Genomic DNA, 22,315 nt, shown 5'->3' with positions numbered 1-22,315 from the left:
GGCGTAACTTCTTGGAAGCACCCGGATTTACAATAAGGACTGAGCCTGGTTCCATCCTCCCCGAGCAGATCACTGATGGACAGGCTATTTTTGTCACACTTTGAGTGCTCTGGAGATGATGAAAGGCCCCATCGCTCCCATGTTTCAAGAGAGACATTAATGAATGGCAGTGGTACAGCACACAGACAATCACATCTCAGCCCTGGATGCCAAACCTCGGTTCACGATGGGACACGCATTATTTCCCTCAATAAAAAGTCATTATATTTCCTCTCACCCTGAGATCAGGAGCCCCAAGCAACTGATGTCAGGTCTGGAATAGGCAGAGTTTTGCCTCCTGCTCTGCCCCAGCTCCTGATCAAGCAGGTAGCTCAGCAGCTTGTGCAGTGCTACATCAATGTGCAGACGTGGGCTTAAACTTCCTACCAAGAGAGAAGATTTTGCATTCCCAGACATCTGCCTGGAGTGTCTCCTCCATGTATTTTTGGCATAACTTGAATAACGTGTCAAGCTGACAAGCTCTGGGAACTGAGCTGAACTCTTTCCTCACCCTCACCATGCAAGCAGGTTTCCTACAGTGCTGCTCCAAGGTGGCCCCCACTATTATGATTTCAGCCTTTCAGGTCACTCCTGTAACACCCAGGCAGAGTCCAGCCAGTCTCAAGCCTGCTTGAAACACCCTCCTTCTATGTTCTCAATTAACACAGTGAACCCCAACATCACATTTACCAACAACATGGGGGCTGGGGCAAGACTGCTCCATTCCCCCAGAGCTCAGGCAAACCACTGGTGAAGTTACTCCAAATAGGTAGAAGTGAAGAGGGTTGGGATTTAACCACCTGGCTGTGCTGCTGAAAGATTCTTCTTCTTCATTTTTGGACCAAAACATCTTTTTTGAGGGGAAGGCTCCGCTTCCTCCTGCTCATGGTTCAGTGCTTGGTTCCACATCTCTGCAGGGCTCGAGCATCAGAGCATGAACCAGAGCTTCAGTCTGCCAAACTGGGGGGCAAGAGGGGTGAGCAGCCTGAGCGTCATGCCTTAACTCCTGCAATAAACCCAGCCAGCTCTTGTCGGAGCCCTGCCGCCACCCGATGTAACACATCGCCTCCCACCACAAACATTACTGCACCCATTCAGGATTTGTGGCTTTTGAGAATGATCTAAATGAATTTGATGTCCCAGAAAGAGGCACTTGAAAAAGAAACCGGCGTGGTTTAATGGTAGCATTTTCCACATTTTTATTATAATGACTCTGGTGTTTATTGGAAGGTTAGCAACTCATCCGAGCATGAAAACAAGGCAATTTAAAAGGCCAGCCCTATGATGGGGTCTCTGGCGCACTCAGTCATTACTGCTCCTCCTGTATATGACACTTTTTGGCCATTTGAGCTCTCCAGCATCTCACTGTGGGTGTTCGATGGGAGGATGGAGGCTTCATTTTGGATGTACACAAGAAGAGAACCTGTCTTCCTCTGGCTGCAGGGCACTCTGCAGAGCTACACTTCTAACTCCTAAGGTCCTTTTCAACTGGACTAATTCTGCTCTGGCTTGTTCTATGTCCCTCTCAACTTCCATCCCACTCCCATCCCCATCCCATCCCATCCCATCCCATCCCATCCCCTCCACCCTATCCTATCCTATCCTATCCTATCCTATCCTATCCTATCCATATCTTCTATCCTATCCTAATCCTATCCTATCCTATCCTATCCTATCCTATCCTATCCCATCCCATCCCATCCCATCCCATCCTATCCCATCCCATCTTGATTAGATTCCATTCTGATCTGTTCTGTTCCACTCTATTCTGTTCCATTCCATCCCATCCTGTCCTGTTCTGTGCTGTGCTGTCCTATCCTATCCTATTACACTCCACTCCACTCCTTTCCATTCCATTCCATTCCATTCCATTCCATTCCATTCCATTCCATTCCATTCCATTCCAGCCTATCCTATCCTATCCTATCCTATCCTATCCTATCCTATCCTATCCTATCCTATCCTATCCTATCCTATCCTATCCTATCCTACCTTATCCCATTCTGTTCTGTTCTGTTCCATTCCGTTCCATTCTGTTCTGTTCTGTTTCATTCCATTCCATCCTACCCTATTTCCTTCTATTCCATTCTGTTCTTCTATTCCACATATGGTGACACTCCCTGAGGTTGCACAAAGCGCTGTACTTCAGGCAGGGTGTGAAGCTCAGCACCAAAACAACCAGAGGCACAGAGCCCACCAGAGGAGGTGAGCATGGTCAGTTCCCTGCTGCCCAGGACCACACTCCATCTCCTTGCACCAAATCACTGCTGCTCACCCCTCACCAACTTCTGCATTATTTCAACCCCGTGTGACTGCAGTTTAACAGCAAGAAGAAACAATTCCCACAGCTGTGGCTCAGCAAACCCTGGTGGTTCCCAATGCAGAGCTCACCATAGGATCATCCCATGCGTTCTGCTCAGAAGAATGAACCATGCAGCGAGTGGGACCCACAGGTACCCTGTTATAACAGTTGCCACTCCTCACATCTCCTCTGCATCCCAATGCAATAAATTCAGGTTCAGAAGTGATTCCTCTCACCAGTGATTCAGATCGTGCTGATTAAATGCTGTTTCTTTGTTCCCCTGAAGCAGAGCAGCCACAGCTGATCCAAACAAACTGCAGCATCGCACTGTGAGCAGAGCAGCACCTCGATGCTGAGACCTCCCGTGTGCTTTGGAGGCTCTGGGGAGAAAGCGGAAGCAGAAAATGGTGTTTCCTAATGTTTCAGCTCTTCCTATCCTAGTGCCCTGCATTCATTATTTTATTCCTAAGAAACAACATATTCATCCCTATTTTTAGGCTTGTGCACTATTTTGAGAGATTTTTTTCCAGGGTCCAGTCACATGGAAGTTAAACAGCGAGCAGCAAAAGTCTCCAAAGGATAATAAACTATCTCAAATTACTTTGCTCATGGAACAAAGCGTGCTGCAAATGTCACACACGCTATTACAAGAGCAGCAGAAACCTTTACATGAAACAATGGATCCACTAGCACTGAGCTCAAAAAAAAAAGAGCCCGGACTCGCAGCCCTTTCACATAGTTCCATAGAACTTGGGGCTCTGAGCCAAGGGAACTGTGTTTGTTCCCTCCAACAGTGCAGCTGAGCTCACACCACTGCACCCAGCCCCTTCGATCGCTGCAGATTTCGAAGCCCTGCACAGAGAGTAATTAAGCCCCATTGCACCCAATTGAATCAGTGGCACCCAGTTGAGTCAGTGGCTTTGGAACCGAGGGATGGAGAGGGATTGACTGAATCAGTGGTGGGAGACAAACCCTGGGCAGAGGCACATTGGGCTCATGGGTTCTGCCTGGCCCGGCTCTGCAGAACAGCTCAGCTCCGACGTGACTCACTGCCATGGCACCACCAAGAGCAGTACGGACATGGCACAGCAACACCAACAGTCATGATGGAGAATCACGAGGCTGTGCCATGACATTGCCTTCAAAAGCTGTAAGGAAGCAGCAAAGACAAAAACCTGAAAAGCAGGCAGAAGAGCAGGGGAAAAAAAAAGAAAAAGGTTTTCTCAAATGGTTGTGTCTAAGGGAAGCAGATTTCTCAGCCCCCTCCATTCCATGATTCAGTCTTTCTCCTGGAAGTAATTTTCAATAACGAAAGTGAGCTAATACTCAGATGTGTATGCACGGAGTATATTTGGCTCCAGTCGGAGGCATGTTTACTGTAAGGGGGGAAGAGTTGTGAAATGAATCCGTTCTTTGACAGCTCTGAGATCTCTTAACCAAATCCCACACAACCCCAAAGCGTTCTCCTATTTTCTTTCTGAAGTCTAATTAGCTGAGGCTACATTGCACAGGCAGCTATATGCATGGAAGGTGACTGGAGCAGAGAGCTGCAAAGTATGGAGCTGAGAACCAAATTTGCCTGTAAGCTCCACCTGGAGCATGTTTAGTTTGGCATGAGTGGTGCTGGGTTAGGAGCTGTATTGGTGAAACCCTTTGAGATAGCAGAAAGGAGGCATATAGCAGCCTTGTGGATTATCAGTGTGAGCAAAACTGAACGAATGACAAATGTGTTGCAGTAACAGGAAGCAACGTCCTGCTGTCCATAGCAGCTACAGTGGCACAAGCAACCATGGGGCTGGTGCGGCCAAGCTGCTTTGCTTTGCCCGCTGATGTTTGCTACCTTAATGCTGGTTGGGAGCTGAGCTCTCCCTGGGCCTTCATTCTGTTCTGGGAATTTGCACGTTGGCTCTTCACCTTGAAAGCTTAATGCTGCTTCTTCCCCCCGCTGTTCTCTGAATTCCCGTCGAGGCGCAGTGCCTCCGTTAGCTGCACTTATTGTGCTCTCATCCCCCAGAGAGCAGTTGCTAAAGAAAACCCTACCACCACTGCCTTAAAATACACCTCTGCTTCCCAGCATGTACCTCTGTTTGTGCTGCAGGGATGGATCTCTCCCTGCTCCTCGCCCCCTTTAAGGAATCACTGCTTTTTAGAAGAGAGAAGCTCGTATTATCGAACTATGTTTGTTCTCAAATATAGATTTTGGAGGAAAATTCCCTTGTGAAATCCAAAATTGTTCAAAGCACGTTGTGCCTCCTGGCAAATCAGAGGGCAGAAGGGTGTGCGCGCCTCTCTGCTACCCAACTCCTAGAAACAAAAACAAGCTCTTGTTTAAAGTCATTGCAGGCTGGGGTATCAAACTAACAGAGCTGTTAGTTGGTCCCACAGATACAACTGTTGGCATGTTTGATCCCAAATGGGGAGCAAAAAAAGAGCAAACCTGCTGACACTGTGCAGCTTGAAATGCTACGCAACAGGTTGCAGTGTGCCACAGCCAACCAGCAAGAGCTCAGCAACAGGGAGAGCTCAGCAAAAGGGCTGGAAATGTAGGAAAAATGAGGAAGTTTTTGCTTTTAAATAAGATTTGTCAAGTGAAAGCGTATCTCGGTGTTGTGCTCTAAGTGCCTTCACTGTAAATGAACCGCATCTGCCTCAAGCTGCGAGGCTGAAATTAATCTTAGGCATAACCTTTAGGTCTGCACTTTGACAGTATTTTAGTGCTAAGTCATAAATATTTGATCTGCTGCTCTTCTGAATGAAATGGATTTGTTGTGCTCATCTGCAGGTCATCAATTATTCTGCAGTATATTCACTGCTGATTAAATGACTCCAAGAGTACCTTTTTCTTCTGATATTATTGTGTGATATTTAGGGAATAAGCACGGAAATTAACTGTCACTGGCATCAGTGTGAACCCTTAAATGTGGGGGGAAAACACCACCATCTTGACAACACATAGAGCCAAGTACCAACCAAGATGTTTGCAACAGACACTGAAGCTTAGTTAATTGAATATGATTGCATCTCTTTACGGCTTTAGGTCACACATAGTGCTCAGATCCGGACTCCATCTGCAGTCCAGGGAGAAATAAACCAACATCCTTAAACTATCAGCAAAGAATGATTCAATCCACTGAAAGACTATTATAAAAACCTCTTTGCACCGCGAAATAAATGACTGCACACCCATGAGTCACACAGGCTGGTTGTGTGGTTCTGCACAGTGACGATGAGCTGACAAACGGCTTCAGAAAGAAAAGTCTGGGCATTGGCTTTTTAGCAATTCTTCATTCTTCTTGCTGGAGTTCCAGACGTCAGGAAAGCAAGAGCATCTTCTGCAATGACACAGAGATGGCGCAGAGGTTTTCCTTCAATTTTACACGCCATGCACAGGGCCAGCACACAGCAGGGCTACTGCCAAAGGGTTCCTGCTCTTCCACAGAGCATGCAGTGAGGACCAGAAGCAGGATTAAAGCAGATCTGAGCTCTGCTGAAGGCTGCAGAAACCAGAAGTGTGGGGACTGTGTTTGTTAGGATTGTGTTTGTAGAAGGCAGGGCTGGAGCTGGCCCCCATCTTGCACCTTACAGCTCTCTATTAGAAAGAAACTTCCTATTGGTGGGAGGTTGGACTGGATGATGTTGTATGTCTTTTCCAGTTTATCCTATGATGCTTTGGTTCCATGACTCCTGCATTCACTTTAAAACCAAGGACTCACTGAGACTGCAAACAGCAACCAGTACGAAAAGTCACTCTGAGCTGTTGTATATTGTATTGCTGATGGGAGTTGAGCTTATTGGCAAATGGACACAAAACCATCAGCGGTCCATCTCTACTACAGGACCCAGAGCTGGAATCTGCCAAGCAGAAACTCCAGTTGTGCCCTGTGGCTTTGTCACACTGTTCGATGCGATGAGTAATATCACTTTTAAGCCTAATTATGCAGGTGTATTTATTATCCTGGGCTTGGCCATGGCGCTGGGGTACTTGCGTAATTTCACAGACGAGTGACACTTAAGACAGCACATTACTGTCGGCAGCCTCCATCTCATTTCATGCTAATTGCTCTCCAAAATGGTGTGATGCAGTTTGGGCACAAAAACATTTCCAACAGTATCATTAATTCGGAGGAGGGGGGTTACATTTCATGAAGTAATTGCAGCCAACATCCTCAGCCATTCCTAATTATTTAATACAGCCCCGTCCAAACCCACTTCGGTGTCGATTATCTGCTCTCTACTTTGAAGTGTGATAAATGGGTCTCTTTAGGAGGAAGTAAATATTACCTGCTGTACACAATGACCCAAAATGTGGAATTACTTAGTTGATCTGTTTTCCAAAATACTCATCTCATATATTACTTGATTTATTCTATAGCACAGAAGTTGCTCAGTGTTTCTGTGTTGGACAAGATAACATCATGACACACTGTGATGGACTCAATATGTTTTTTTAAATGATCATTTATGCATCAGAGAAATAAAGACCCCCCTTTTAAGACAACTGACAAGGAATTCAGTGAGAAGAAAGCAGGTCTGAATGATGGAGGTGCTGCTTATCCAGGTTTCCAGAGAGCAATAATGAACAAGAGTAGATCCTAAGAACTTACTGCACATATAATATGTGACTTAATTTGGTTTGTCACCATTTCCCTTCCTAGAAAAGTGACTTCATTTTGAGGTGTTCTATCACAAAGTCAACATGTTGTGCCAACAAGTGTAACCTGGGTGTCTGTTCACCATGTAGCTCCTTCAATGAGGCATTGAGTGTCCTGGGGTCACTCCTCAGGCCCCTCGAACACCACTCATAGGAGAAACACATGGAAAATGGGACCACTGTGTCATTTCCAGGACAGATGGCAGCATTGACTCAGGGGATGGGACTCCAGGAATGTTTGCTAATTGTGGTGCTGTGATGCTCATCTGGTGACACACGTGATGATGTGGTAGAACAAGTGCCCGGTGCCAAGACCTTGGCATTTCTTTGGACATTTTGACAGATCCAGCAGCATTCCTTTCTTTGAATTGAATCAGCACTTGATTTTCCATAGAAATGGGCTCTGCACTGAATATTTTGTGAGAATCCAGGAGAAAGAAAGACAGGACGTCACAGAAGCCTGAAATAAAACCCAGCTGGAGCCTATCTCTGCGCCATCTTCACCTCCAGAGGAACATGGCTGCTGAGCCGCGTTGCCTTTGCTCTCAGTGCTCCTGGAGCACCCTCTTCTGTCTGAGGGGCTGCAGCTCTGCTCTGTGAGCACCAATACAACACCAGCACCTTCCAGATGTGAGCTCAGCCCTCAAAGCAAGAGCGGGATCACAGGTTCCTCAGCCAACAACCTGACGTGGCGATGATCAACTCGAGCTCCATTACCTCGTTCCTGAAGCACCGGGCAGCTGTCGTGTGCTCGGATATTAAACGCATGAATCACTGCCTGCAATACGTACCCAAACAACATCGTTTTTTGCTCTACCTCCCCTATGAGGACAGGCTGAGGGAGTTGGGCTTGTTCAGCCTGGAGAAGAGAAGGTTGCGGGGTGACCTCACTGCAGCCTTTCAATACCTGAAGGGAACTTACTCCCAGGAGGGGAGTAAACTCTTGGAAAGGGCTGACAATAGCAGGACAAGGGGAAATGGTTTTAAGTTAAAAGAGGGAAGATTTAGGTTGGATGTTAGGGGGAAGTTCTTCACTAGGAGAGTGGTTAGGCCCAGGAACAGGCTGCCCAGGGAGGTTGTGGATGCCCCATCCTTGGAGGTGTTCAAGACCAGGTTGGACGGGGCCATGGGCAACCTGATCTAGTAAAGGTGTATGTTTGGTGGCCCTGCCAGGCAGGGGGGTTGGAACTACATGATCCTTGAGGTCCCTTCCAACCCGGGTCATTCTGTGACTCTGTGATTCTGTGTGTGTAACTAACGTATGCGTTAACACAAATATTTGTGCTATTGTTTTACTGTGTGCAATATTCTGTTTTCTCTGATTTTTTGTGTATGTTTTGGGGTTGGTTTGTCTTATCAGTCGCACGCAGCTTATCAGACAGCTCTATGAGCCCCTTCTGGTGTTCAGTAGCCGTGTGGATGGGTTGGGGTTGGGTTAAGGGGATCATGGAGATCCTTTATGACATTAATAAGCATCCACCATGAGGCTGTTAGCACCATAGGGGCATAACAGAGCCCAGAGCACAACACAATCACAGCACATCCCGAGCTGGGAGGCACGGATAAGGATCACGGAGCACAACTTTGCCCAGAAACACTCAAAATTAAACCTAAAACCCCACATAGCAATAGAGGGCCCCGGCAAGGAAGTGCTGCAGGGGGCGCTCCTCCATGATGGCGGCCCGGAAGAGCCGGGGGGCGGCCTAGACCGCGCTCTCTATGGTCGCCCTCTGGGTGACGCCAGGAGGCGTGGCGGACCGGATGTCATCTCAGGATAAGCGGCAGAGCGAGGCGGCGCTCTAGGCTAAAACTCTATGGTTAACCCAGAGACACGCCGTGCAGTGCGGCTCTCTATGGTCGGCGGTCGAGCAGAAAGTCGCTACGCGGAGTCTATCCAGGGCGGCGCTCTAGGCTTTCTCTCGATGGTGCTGGCGGTTGCTAGGTGGTGCGGGGCCTAGGCCGCGGCGGGTCGGCGCCGCCATGGCCGCCTCGGCCTCGGGCGTGGCGGCGTCGGGGCCGGCGGAGGGTCCGTGTGTGCTGTGCTGCGGGGAGCTGGACGTGGTGGCCTTGGGCCGCTGCGATCATCCCATCTGCTACCGCTGCTCCGTGCGGATGCGGGCTCTGTGCGGAGTGCGGTACTGCGCCGTGTGCCGGGAGGAGCTGGGCCAGGTGAGGCCTGGGGGGAACAGGGACAGAGGGGAGAAGCAAGGCCTCGGCCGGGCCGGGCAGCACAACGGCCGCTGAGGGGGAGGGAGGAGACGAAACGCGGACGAGGATCGCGGCGGTCGCTGTGTTGGTGTTGACGAGGCGCTGCCCCGCCGTCCCGGTCTGCTGTTGGGATTTGGGCCATCAGCGCGTCGCCACGCGGCAGTGATGGAGCCAGGGGTGATGGAGCCCAGGGGGTGATGGAGCCAGGGGGTGATGGAGCACAGGGGGTGATGGAGCACAGGGTGTGATCCTGATGGACGGGAAGACTCAACATGAGCCAGCAGTGCGCTCTGGCAGCTCGGAAAGCAAATGGGATCCTGGGCTCCATCAGGAGAGGGGTGGTCAGCAGGGATAGGGAGGTGATTGTCCCTCTTTACTCGGCTCTTGTGAGGCCCCATCTGTTGTACTGTGTCCAGGTGTGGAGCCCTCAGTACAAAAAAGACATGGAGATTTTGGAAAGGGTCCAGAGGAGGGACAAAGATGATCAGGGGCTGGAGCACCTCCCCTATGAGGACAGGCTGAGGGAGTGGGTTGGTTCAGCCTGGAGAAGAGAAGGTTGCGGGGTGCCTCATTGCAGCCTTTCAATATCTGAAGGGAACTTACTCCAGGAGGGGAGTAAACCTCTTGGAAAGGGCTGACAATAGCAGGACACGGGGAAATGTTTTTAGTTAAAAGAGGAAGATTTAGGTTGGATGTTAGGGGAAGTTCTTCACTAGGAGAGTGGTTAGGCCCTGGAACAGGCTGCCCAGGCAGGTTGTGGATGCCCCGTCCTTGGAGGTGTTCAAGACCAGGTTGGAAAAAACCTCTGAGATCCCACTGAGCACATCCCTCAGTGCCACATCTCTGTGGTTCTTAATACCTCCAGGGATGGTGACCCCCATCCTCTGCCCTGGGCAGCAGTGCCAATGCCCGACTGCTCTTTTGAAGAAGAGTTTCCCTGTAGCCATAGTGAGCTTCCCCTGGTGCAACTTAAGACCACTTAAGAGTACCTCTATAACACTGCTCTGTCTGTCCATCCCAAGGAAGGAGATATGGGCCAGTATGTGTCACATCACGTGCCCTCAAATGAGCTGAACACGTATGTAGGATCTAAGCCAGGATCTGTTCCCTTTGCGTAGTGTGTGGAGTTAGAAGAGCCATATTTAGTTCACCTGATCTCAGCTGGTGCTGCACTGGTTGGTGTATGTAAGTGTCACAACGTGATGTCCAGAAGAAATGGAAGTAACTTTAAAGATGGCCGGCATTGTGCTGTGTGATGGAGGAGAAAGCAGGATATACTTGTTATGGTAATGTGTGCTCTCAGTGGTGCGTAATTGCTGTGCTGGAGTTAGGCAGGATTGCTTGATCTATGATGTCACCCCGATGTGTGCTTGGGTCAGGCTTGGAGGACTGGTCAGCGTGTTTGTTAGACATGTGTGTGTTTGTCCTTGGAACTGCTGCAGGAATCTGTGATGGACTGAAGTGATAAAATCTGCTTTTCTGCTGTTTGTTCCTCCCTTCTGAAACTTTCTTCAGGTTGAAATGAAATGAACTTCATGGAAACAAATGGTTTTAAACATAATGTGTTTGATATTTATCCCCAGACCATCAGACTCGTAGTCACTTTGTTTTAAGCCTGACATTTCAGAGAGGTGTTTGCTTATGTGTGTGTGTATATACACACACGTATATGCTACACCAGCGCTGCCCAAGCTCAGTGTGTTCTCCAGCAGACCGACAGTAGGCAGCAGTGGGAGCAACCAGATCCTTATAGAATGGATGCACCGTACAAATAATTTGGGAAGTGATGTAGCAGTTTCCCTCACTCTACTCATATATGAGGAAAGAGGAAGCAGTGGTCTCCCCATCAGACCCTGAGTCATGTCACTTTCCCTTGCAGGCTGGTCTGTCTGTGTGCTCTCCTACTGGGAGATAGGAGGCAGCTGAGCGCAGGGCTCCAGGCAATGAGTGGGTTGCATTGCTTGGAGATATTTATACCCTGAGTGCGTGGTTGTGGTAGTCAAACATCATAAAGGACTTACCTAATCTAGTTCAAAATCCAAAGACCAGGCAAGTCCAACTCACCCTGTGTGCTGCTCTTACTGGAAGCTGATAAGCAGTTGTAATAGTTCAGCTGACGGTTGTAGGGACAGCGAGCAGTGGTGACACACAGCTCTGGCCCTGTTATCTGAGCCATTGGCTGTGGTGAGATCCCAATAAATGAAGCTCGTGCTGTGGAGTTTGTCTGCCACCCTGAATACTGCACAGCCTCTCTGATCCCTGTGCTGTGTTGCCCACAGGTCGTCTTTGGGCGGAAGCTGACATCTTTCTCCTCGATAGCACTTAACAAGTTGCAGCATGACAAGAAGTATGACATCTACTTTATGGATGGAGAAGTTTATGCGCTGTACAGGTAAGTACGAGAATCCTTTCTATAATTTGTCTTTAAAACATCACATTGTTGTCTGTGTTATGTGGCCAGAAGTGCCTTCCTTAATGGAACAATGTGGTTTTATGGAAATGCTGACTTCAGTGCAGTGTCCATTGGTCACTGGGCAGCACAGGTAGGAAGGGAGCAGCTCCTCTGTTAGATGTACAGAGCCTTTGCCACCAGGAGTTGCTTTTTGCTTCTTTACCAATGGAAAACTTGTCTATAATTTGCATTTCATGAGATCGGGCATTGGATTTTGGTGAGCAGAAGCAGTTGGAAACGTGTTCTGATTAATTATACACCAGCCCTGGGAATTGCTTTTGATGATACCATTTCTGGAGGGCTGCTGAGATTGCCCATAGAACAGTAATCAATTGCGAGCGAGTGGGGGTTCCCACTGAGACCAGTGCTCTGCCTTCAGCGCTTGTTGGGCATCATGCTTGCTTTTATCTCCCCACTCCATCATATACTTCAGTTACTGTCAGTATAAGTCATAACTAAATCAGATGTGAATGCAGCCCACATCAGCTCAATCTCCGGTAAGGCAGGAGTGTGTTGCACAGACGTGTTTCTGTCCACCTGCAGCTGCGTGCTGGTGCTGTGCTACTTACACAGTGATTGCTCAGCTCTCTTATAGTTCAAGCCTCCATGTAACTTTGTTCTTTTCTGTTCCTGACTGATGACAAAGTATTCTTGGAATAAACAGAATGCTGACCTTGTTACAAGTAGCAATAAGAATGCAGAATTCTTCCAAGGACAGAATGTTTATCTTTCAATAAGGATATCAATTTGCTGAAATGGAATTGAATAACTTTTAGCAAATCTTTCTTTGTCTCTTAGGAAGCTGCTGCAGCATGAATGCTTTTTATGTCCAGATTTGAAGCCATTCAATACCTTTGCAGATCTGGAACAGCACATGAGAAAGCAGCATGAACTCTTCTGTTGCAAACTCTGTGTTAAACACTTAAAGGTGAGTTGGTTCAATGCTTTAATGTGAGGGAAGGAGAGGGTGGTTCCTTGTGTGACCTGCAGCAGTACTTACAGGGGTGGGCAGAAGGAGATGCTGTCTCACTCTGCTGCCTGGGTTTCTCCTGTCTGCCTGCAGTCAGGTCAGTTGATTTCTAGTGAGACTTTCTTCTTCCATAAACTGATTAATGAAAGAGACCTGAAGGTTCTAAATGGATTATGTTTTAAATTAAACCCAATCACATTAATAAGCTTCTGAGGTTAGCTCCTCCCCCACGATGCCTGTAAATTCCAAGCCCTATCTGTCTGATAGGAAGTTAATCCTGTGTTGTAGACAAGCTTTGTTACAGCTCTAACTGCAGTGATTTAGATATCTATTAGGACTTATGATGACTTTATGAACTAAATCTGTAACTGAGAAAATATAAGTGGTGGTTCAGAAAGGAATGTGCATCATAGAGTGATGGATTTCTCTCTCAGCTCAGAGTCACTGTAGCATTTACAGTTGAATCATGTGCAGGATGAGAATCGATCCTAAGTGGCATGTCTGTATCAAGCCTTAAAACTACTCATCTTACTGCTGCCATCACTGGCCTTTTTTGTTTCTTAACCCGTTTGAAGTTTGCTTAGAACAGCTGCTGTTTGATCAGTCAGGCAATGCTTTTTTCAACCTGAAAGTCAGAATTCCACCTTTCCTTGGAGCTCAGGCTTTTCTTGTTTGGGTTTCTTTTTATTTCTCAGTGATGTGTCAGGCAAAATCAGCTGTTGCTGTTAAACGAATGTTGGGGCTGCTACTCTTTGTGTCTAATAGTTGTCAGCATTATTTATTGTTGTAGGAGGGAGTTTAATGCATGAGCATGTATTTTTAGAACTCATTACATGCAGTTTTATACATGCGTTTGTTTTCTGTGAAACCAATTGAAGATCAAATCAGAGAAATGCATTTACATTGTGAACATGTTCTGATTCACAGTTGGTTCCTGCAGGTCACACTGTAGGTTGTTGCCCAAAGAGGCAGGATCCAGGAGTGGTCAGGGTTGACTTGAATGAAGACCAACACATCTTTTTTGCAGGGTTATTTTTCACTGAACTGATTTGAAAGCTTCTGTAGTGTTGATACCCACTGCAGATAAGTTCTTAAACTCACAGAAGCTTCAGTCCGTCAGTGCTAGCAAAGCCAAGTGAACCTTTTCCCAGAGACAGTTAAGATTCCTTGTTAAAGAGACAAGAAATAAAAGATGTTCTGTTCTCAAGGATATGCTGATCTTCCTGGCATCTTCAGAACCCTTTCTACCAAAACAGCCTGTGTGTTGTGAGCCAATCTTCTGCCCCTCCCAACACAATGCAGAATTTGTTCCCTGAACAGAATTGTTCTCAGGAAAGGAGAAAGGGTGAAGTTGATCTGTTTCCAGTGTTTGGGGTGAGTGAAGTGTAAGTGAGGTGCAAGTTTGGATTTATCAGCTAAATCTTGGTTCCCAGTCACTGCAAATTTGAGTTGTGAGTTGTCGGATTGCATCTTTTTAAAGCAAATCTGTGACTGGTGCAGGTAAGTTGTGCAGAGTTTCCCTTACTCCATTCTTCTCTTCAGATTTTTACATATGAAAGGAAGTGGTACACTCGGAAGGACCTTGCTCGCCATCGAATCCATGGAGATCCAGATGACACCTCTCACCGTGGGCATCCCCTGTGTAAATTCTGTGACGAGCGTTATTTGGATAACGATGAGCTGCTGAAACACCTGAGACGAGATCACTACTTTTGTCACTTCTGTGACTCTGACGGTGCTCAGGAGTATTACAGGTTTGCAGAAACCATTTCATTTTTCTTTCTGTAGCTGAAACTTTAGAAGAATAGTTTGGATCTGTGAGTTTTCTGGAAAGCAGTGCTTGAAGAGAGGGTGCAGGAAGGTTGGCTATGGGCTCTCCTGCTCCTTAAACCAACAGCTGCAGTAACCACTTTCTGTTTAGTTCGTGTTTTAAAGTTTTACTCTTTGGTGTTCATGTTAAGCATTGGCAGATAAGAGTGAAGGATAATCGTATACCATTGGTAAAATATGTTTGGAGAATTGCAGCTCAGCCTCTTTTCTTTCTCCAGTGATTACGAATATCTTCGCGAACACTTCCGTGAAAAGCATTTCCTTTGTGAAGAGGGACGGTGCAGTACGGAGCAGTTCACCCATGCTTTCCGCACTGAAATCGATTACAAAGCACACAAAACAGCCTGTCACAGCAAGAACAGGGCCGAGGCCAGGCAGAACCGGCAGATAGATCTTCAGTTTAACTATGCTCCTCGGCACCAAAGGAGAAATGAGGGTGAGTGTGGCTGGGGGGCGTTGTGATGGCCAGGAATGTATTCATTCTTTTTGCTTTGGTATTCAGAAACAACTGGTGAAGACTTTCTGGCTAGGAAGTTTCTTTGCAGAAGGGTGAGAAACCCTGGAACCAGGGCTCTGAGAGGTTGTTCTTGAAATAGCCAGAAGTTGACAGAGCCACAGCATCATGAATGTGATTTCAGAGCTGGCTTTGCTTTGGGTGAGGAGATGGAGCAGACTTTTCTTCCATGTGGAACATACAGACTTTTACAATTCCTGGAAGTTTGATAGACTGCTTAATCATCAGAAGGAAATCAAGATAGATTTATTTGTACTAATGTATTTTTGCTCATTTTCGGGCATAGTATGGTGCCCAGATTAGAGAAATAACTGTCCTTCCTGTTCAGGTGTTATAGGTGGAGAGGACTATGAAGAAGTTGACAGGTACAACAGGCAAGGGAGGTCAGGCAGATTGGGTGGCCGAGGAAGTCAGCAGAACAGAAGAGGCAGCTGGAGATACAAGAGGTGAGTAGCACAGCATTGTGTGGATTTCTGTTGGCTGCTTAGTGCTCTTGCTCAATTTGCAATTAACAGAGCTCTGGTGAACGGGTTGGAAGGAAGTAGGGACAATATTTGGAAGCTTCCATAGTGAATCCTTAACTGAGAGTACAACTAGTTTTCAGTGCAAGCTTGTGTGCTGGCTGTGTGCCTGGTGAAAGTGAAATTACCCTGTGAAGTTTAAGCTTCCTGGACTTGCCAAAGAAAGAAACACTGATCTTCAACACATGGGTTAACTGAAATCACAATTCTTAATTTCAGCAACTATGGTTGTGCTAACTTCTTTTTAGAAGGATTTTTGTGAAGTAAGTGGTAAATCCTTGGAGGTTTAATGGACTTTTTGGTCTGGGTAACTGTGAAATTCCTATTCTAAGGCCCATGCTTTTTCATTGAACAAACAGATCTCTGTGTGGGCAGACTGAGTGCTTTGGAAAAAGAAGAGGGTTAAGTATTGAAATGAAAGTTTGCATTTATTTCTCTCTTCATGCACATAACACCTGAGTGCTTTTTATGTGCTGCGCCTCTATTTTAATTCTTACTGTCACTGGATGGTCAGCTGGTTCATTACTGGTAATTTCACTGGGGAAGAAGTCCATCTCTAAACACCTTCGTATCTTGGTGTTGCATGTAGATTTTGCATTCTTTGAGAGTTTGTTATGAGCCACATTTCAAAGGATCACTTTGGGCTACAAATAATTCTGTACATTTGAAAATAAGAGAAGAAAGTGTCAGTATCCTTGGTCTTGTCTCTCCCAGTTCACTCCAGTTTGATTTCTTCTATCTTGGATTGTTATCGCCACATGTAGAACTTGCAGATCCCTGATTAAAATGTCACCTTCCTCACTAAGGGTGTATTGGAAGAGTGGGTTTGTTTCAGCCTTCTCAGCAGGTGGCAGCATAAGGCCAGGGATGGACATCAGAGCTTACTGCAGAGAGGGGCGAGGTGGAGTGAGAGGCAACAGTGCTTCGTAATCCTTGCTGTTTTACCAAGAAAATCTGCCCTGTTCTGTAGGGAAGAAGAAGACAGAGACGTTGCAGCAGCAGTCAGGGCATCTGTAGCTGCTAAACGGCAGGAAGAGAAGAAACGGGGAGAAGACAAAGAGGACGGCAGCAGTAGAGGCAAAAAGGAAGACTTGAGAGATTCTGAAGTACCCAGCTCCAAACGTGTGCCAAAGTCTTCAAGTGAAGCTACGGGTTAGTGCTGAACATGTTCTGCAGCTGCAGGGAGGCATGGAGGTGTGGTGATGGGTCCTGAGATCAGCCTGGCCAAAGTGTGAATTGCCATACGTTGGTCTCAAAAGCCAGCGGATAAGGAGGGAGCTGTGCAGTGTCTTAAGCGTTGTTTTGGTATTACCGTTGCTCCAAATCCATTTTCCACTGTATTATTGCTCCTACAACAGGGTTCCTGCTCAAAATTTATATGCTTTCATAATGAGCTGAGAGCTGCTGAGAGCTTGGTTGTCTAATGGGTACAGCTCAGCTGGGGATGACAGGCAAGGCTATCTTGCCCTGCTGCTAGCCCAGCTTTTACTGCATGCATGTCAAAGCTGTTATCAATCTGTTCTTAAGCTGATGCAGTCCACAGCACTGCATTTTAAGACAAAGCCTAATTGGGAATGATTTATGTTTTGATGAAAACTGACTGCCCAGGAGCTAATTGTTTAGCAGTGTGGGCATCTGTGCAGCAGAGGTATTGAACAGCTCAGAGGAGCAGCTATCCAAGTGGCAAATCAGCATTCTGAGTCAGAATATCCTAACCTTGTGCAGGAAGCTGATTGCTGGCCTATGGGAGAAGCATAGAGCAGGCAGCTGGGGGCATTGGCTTCTTAGTCGTGAAGGAATCCTCTAGAGGCTGTCTTATCAACCAGTGTTTGCTCATATTAAGTTCTGTGAATTGCTTGTATGCTAGAGCCTGATGTCATAATGGTGAATGTGGTTAACAGAAGGAAATGGTGATACATGGACTTACTGCCCTTTTGGAATGTCGGTTAATGACATCAGCAGCTGCTGAAAATGGATCTTGGTAATGCTGCTGTCATATTCGTTGATAGCTTTCACTTTGAAACTGCTGGATTTTAGTTGAATGTATTTTTTTGCTCTTTCTGTCAATACCCCAAAAGAAGCAGCTGCTAATGGTGCTTTAAGCCAAGATGACTTTCCAGCAATTGGTTCTGCAGTGGGACCTCTACAAGGGTAAGTCTGTGCAAGACTGCAGCAATGAGAAAGCTGATTTAGAAACTTACTTGGGCGGTGTGTTTTTGGAAGAATTAGTTTGATGGATCACTTGAATTGCAGGTGCTCCCCTCTCTCAGTTTCCCGTCTGCTTTGACCCGTTTCTTTGTTAGCTGCTGCATGAACAGCATGGGCTGTTGCTTCAGTGTGTGCACTGCAGTCAGGAACACTGAAAAGTTCCCTGTAACTCCGCTCATTTTTAACTCAGTAGCTTGTCTTAAGGGAGCCATATGCTGTTGGGCTTTTTTAATTCATCATCTTGTTAAATGGGTGGTAACTCTATTTATGGAGTCTTTGCAGGATATGGATGCTAAAATGTACTAGAAGCCTGCATGTATGGCTTGCTGGTCAAGGTAAGGTGTTCATAAGACAGCAAGGTTAGTGAGACTGCTTTGAAGAGGACTCACCCAGACACGATTTATGTATATGCATCCTGTTAATGGTTATGCCAGCTGTGCCACTGTAAGTGATGGATTGAAGGAGAATGCTATTGGACGTGGAGCCTCTTTTGCTTGGTGGAGTTTTGCTGTCTGTGCAGTGGTGGTGTAACTAGGTGCGCATTTCCTTTCTTGCAGCTCTGCTCAGCTAGCAGCAGTTAAGCTTAAAGAAGATTTCCCAAGCTTGTCATCCTCTGCAGCACCTGCTGTCTCTTCTGGGATGTCTTTGACGTATACAGCGACTGCAAAGAAAACAGCTTTTCAAGAGGAGGATTTTCCAGCTCTGGTGTCTAAAATGAGGCCTAACAATAAAACAGTAACTAACATCACATCTGCGTGGAACAGTGGTTCCAGTAAAAATGTGGTCAAAGCCATTAGCACCCCTTGTGTAAATCAGATACCCAAAAAATCATACTCCTTGAATAGCACTAAAGGTAATAAGAAGAGCAATAAACTCTCTCAGTCAGATGATGAAGACGGCAGTAGTGGTTTGACAACCCAGGAGATAAGGAACACACCAACAATGTTTGATGTATCATCTTTGCTGGCAGCTTCTACCTCACAAACTTTCACAAAAGTAAGCAAGAAAAAGAGGATGGGGGTTGAGAAGCAGAGACCGTCATCCCCACACCTGTTACAGGAGACATCATTGCCCAGGTCATGTAATGAAAAGCTGCCAGAAGCAGAGCGGACATCAAACACTGCTTCTGCTCTTCATGCCTCTGACAGATCTGCAGCTGTCGTGAATGGTCATTCAGAAAAATCATTAGCAGTCTGTAGTACACCCAAAGAGCCCCCTGGCCTTAAAAAGCCCACAGTGACGAACCAGTGCCCTTTACCTCAGGAAGACTTCCCAGCTCTTGGGAGCTCAGGATCAGCTCGAATGCCACCGCCACCAGGTAGGCATTGCAGGGCAGCGACAGCTTTCATGGCTGTAGCTTAGAGAAATGTGGCTGAAGTTAAAGGGCAGTAACACAGTCTTGAAAGTCCGCTCTCTTTGTAGAGAAATATAAGGCACTATGAAGCACTTCTTGACCTGAATGTTAAGGCAACAGATTTCCACTTCTTTAATATTTAGGTTTCTTCTGAAATAGTGATGACTGCACTGTTGACTGTTACTTCTTAATGCTTCTGGAGAGTACATCAGACTGTTGGTGTTAATTTTACTTGCTGGTATGTGGGTGCCACAGATATGTGCTCTAACTTCCTGCCCATTTCTGCTTTCATTTAGGCTTTAACACTGTGGTGCTATTAAAGAGTCCTCCTCCGCCTCCGGGACTGTCAGTGCCTGTTAGTAAACCCCCACCAGGTTTTGCTGTAATTCCATCCACCAGTATCTCTGAACCTGTCACTACATCTTTGAAAGAGTAAGTAAAAGTCCTTTTGGTTAAAGTTACTTTACATGTTGCATCTCAAGATAGGCCAAAGAAGATTCAAACAGAGCACAAAACACTGAGTGGGTTACCGTAACCATGTGATGCTGACAGAAATTGCACATGTAGCTGAGTGGAGAAAGGGAGAAAAGAATAATCATATCATGTACGTCTGCAGCATATTTCCATAATGTGAACCAGTATCCAATTCCTTTTTTTTTTCCCCCAAATGCAGGCCAAAATCCAGCCATGGGACATACTTAATACCTGAAAACTTTCAGCAGAGGAACATCCAGCTAATACAATCCATCAAAGAATTCCTCCAAAGCGATGAGTCCAAGTTCAATAAGTTTAAAACTCATTCTGGGCAGTTCAGACAGGTGAGTGGGCAAGAACCTCTGCTCAATTCATGTGTAGCACCTGCTTGTGGTGGGTGAGTGGACTTGGTGCTCCACTGTAGCTCCTCTGTAGCATTGGCAAAGTGAGCGTGGTGTGGCCTGGCAGAGCATGAATCTTTTTATATCATTATTATTTAAGTTCCTAATCATTCCAATTTTCTTTTCCCTCAAGGGTCTGATTTCTGCAGCACAGTATTACAAAAGTTGCCGAGAGCTGCTTGGAGAGAATTTCAGGAAGATTTTTAACGAGTTGCTGGTGCTGTTACCAGACACAGTTAAACAACAGGAACTGCTTTCTGCTCACAATGATTTCAAAATCAAGGAAAAGCAAAGTTCAAACAAATCCAAAAAGAACAAAAAGAATGTTTGGCAAACAGACTCCAACTCTGATCTCGACTGCTGCATCTGCCCAACGTGTAAGCAAGTACTAACGCAGCAGGACATTGCCACTCATAAAGCTTTGCATATCGAGGATGAGGAGTTCCCTTCCTTACAAGCAATCAGTAGAATCATCAGTTAGCTCTTATGAAGACCAATAAAGCAGCTTCTGTCTATGAATATGCACTTTTTGGAATGAGATTTGACAGTGTAGTGTGGCTGAGAGCTGGTGCCGGTTGAGTACTGATACGCAGGTAACTGTTAGAGAGCCCTCAGTGCTGTTCATAAATACTGTGCAAAGGGATCACTGGATTGCGCCGTAGCTAATTAACATCCAAAGTCTGAGCTTCCGAAATGCCTGAGTAGAATTAGGCCAAAATCGCAGGGTGGGCAGGCAGGGGGCCACCTTTCTCCTGTAACATGCAATAGCTGAGAAGATACTTTCTGATCTGAAGTCTGACTGGGGACACAATAGGGGGAATATGCATCTGGCCTGGGGGGAGGGTTTCTTTCCTTAGGGAAGGGTGGGAGCGGAGGGTGGGGGAGATATATTGAATCACTGAAGTGAATAGAAGTGACTTCCCTTATATTCTGATTTTTGTGCTGTTTCTGTGACCACAGAAATGGAAGCAGTCAGAGGTGCAGAGATGCAGAGCTGCTCCTACTCGCTGGTGAATGGGGCCGTTTCAGTTGTGTGTGTGTAAATGCTGGGCTGCTCGTATAGCTAAGAATATTCCTGTCTGAAAACTGAATTAATTTTACTACTTGAAGAATTGGGACTGATCTGTGTGATGAGTTGAGCCTGAGGTTTGAAGTTGCCTCTGACCTTTTATGTAACATGTTCTTTAAAGAAACTTCTTTTGTAGCACTGCATGTAGAACAATAATGTTAAGGCTTTACTTTCTGTAAAGCACACTTCACAGTGAGTTTATTTAATGATTGCCACGTTTCTATTTCTTGGATGTATTAATGGTGGTAGCTCCAACCAACGGCATAATGGGACATTAAATGCTGCTGATCACTGACCATGTTTATCTGCAGTGCCTTTAAGTGCATTTATCTGTTTACAGTGGTCTGCACTAATGAGGATAATTTGTTCAGACTATGGAGTGTTTACATCCTGTATCTCCCTTGGTGATGTTGGTCTGCAGTAGCTTTGCTCACGTTGTTTGCCATCTGTAACTTCCACCTCTAGGAAACAGGAGCTGAATCTATAACTTCTCCAGCAGCAGCAATGATGTGACGGAGCAACACGTCCTCCCTGCAGTGCACTTCCATGGCTATAATTAAGCATCTGATTCTTGCCCATCTTTGCAGACCAGGTTTAGTTACTTTTAACATGTTGAGGTTAATTTATGTAATTTTTAAGCAACAAAACACTGCTTTTATATAAGCGTTTCTATAAAATTGAGCTCAGACCTTTACTGAAGAGCTACTTCTGGCTACAGCAGTTCTTCCTCACATTATGCTTGTTAATTTTGCTTGCTGTCAGGCTCCAAAATGCTTTTGGTTCCTTTTTCCAAGTAATTCAGACTGTTCTGAATACCTGAACGTGTTGTATTCAGCACCGGGGCCAGACTGCATGCCCTGAAAGGAGGAGGGAGGAGCGTTAGGCTGCATGGCTGTTGATAAAGCGCATGGATACATTGTGAGTAGTAACGCTTCTGTGTTCCTGGTGCGAGGCGCTGCCTCTTGAGCAGAGATGGGTGTACCACCACCACGCTGCTGCTCCGGTTTGGATGCCAGCTGCCCAAGTCAGCAATAGATCCACATCATCAACATAACATCATTACAGACCCCCTTGGGTCTGTAAAGCTCAGAGGAAACAAAATGCATATATCTTCTGCGGGAGTTTTTGATGTCTTCCCTTTATTTTCCTGTTTATTTTCTTCTGTGTTAGCAAATACGTAAGTTCCCAGCTGGCAGGTTGAGAACTCACGGTGCTGCTGTAAGTTTCCTCGAGGTGCTCTGTTCTCTTTGGCTTGACGATGCAGTTTCCTTGCTCCCTGTGCTCACCTGATTAAATAAAGCATTACCAAATTTGTTCAGGCT

The 22,315-nt window shown here is 46.3% G+C and overlaps 1 protein-coding gene across 2 annotated transcripts; it reads left to right on the top strand.

Moving 5' to 3' along the window:
* The first annotated feature begins 8,768 nt into the window (after positions 1-8,768).
* Positions 8,769-22,306, top strand: ZNF598 (zinc finger protein 598). 2 transcript variants are annotated; one of them, XM_015876842.2, is made up of 12 exons: positions 8,769-9,161; positions 11,480-11,592; positions 12,451-12,580; positions 14,165-14,376; positions 14,671-14,888; positions 15,295-15,412; positions 16,458-16,639; positions 17,569-17,638; positions 18,253-19,013; positions 19,346-19,481; positions 19,723-19,867; positions 20,058-22,306. In XM_015876842.2, the coding sequence occupies exons 1-12, from the start codon at positions 8,973-8,975 to the stop codon at positions 20,403-20,405; spliced, it is 2,622 nt and encodes an 873-aa protein (XP_015732328.1). In that variant the 5' UTR covers positions 8,769-8,972; the 3' UTR covers positions 20,406-22,306. The 2 variants fall into 2 exon arrangements, with proteins under 2 accessions (XP_015732328.1, XP_015732327.1); XM_015876841.2 differs by having other exon boundaries at positions 8,770-9,161; positions 17,566-17,638.
* Positions 22,307-22,315: the final 9 nt, after the last annotated feature.

The sequence above is a fragment of the Coturnix japonica genome, chromosome 14, assembly GCF_001577835.2.
Source record: "Coturnix japonica isolate 7356 chromosome 14, Coturnix japonica 2.1, whole genome shotgun sequence".
In the NCBI taxonomy this organism is placed as follows: Eukaryota; Metazoa; Chordata; class Aves; order Galliformes; family Phasianidae; genus Coturnix; species Coturnix japonica.
This window is presented reverse-complemented; position numbering and strand designations above follow the sequence as displayed.

Excerpts from the sequence above, each read along its gene's own strand:
- ZNF598 (XM_015876841.2), top strand. The coding sequence starts at position 8,973 with ATGGCCGCCTCGGCCTCGGGCGTGGCGGCGTCGGGGCCGGCGGAGGGT. Across the intron at positions 11,593-12,450 it reads GAAGTTTATGCGCTGTACAG|GAAGCTGCTGCAGCATGAAT; the intron begins GTAAGTACGAGA and ends TTTGTCTCTTAG. Across the intron at positions 15,413-16,457 it reads GGCAGCTGGAGATACAAGAG|GGAAGAAGAAGACAGAGACG; the intron begins GTGAGTAGCACA and ends CCTGTTCTGTAG.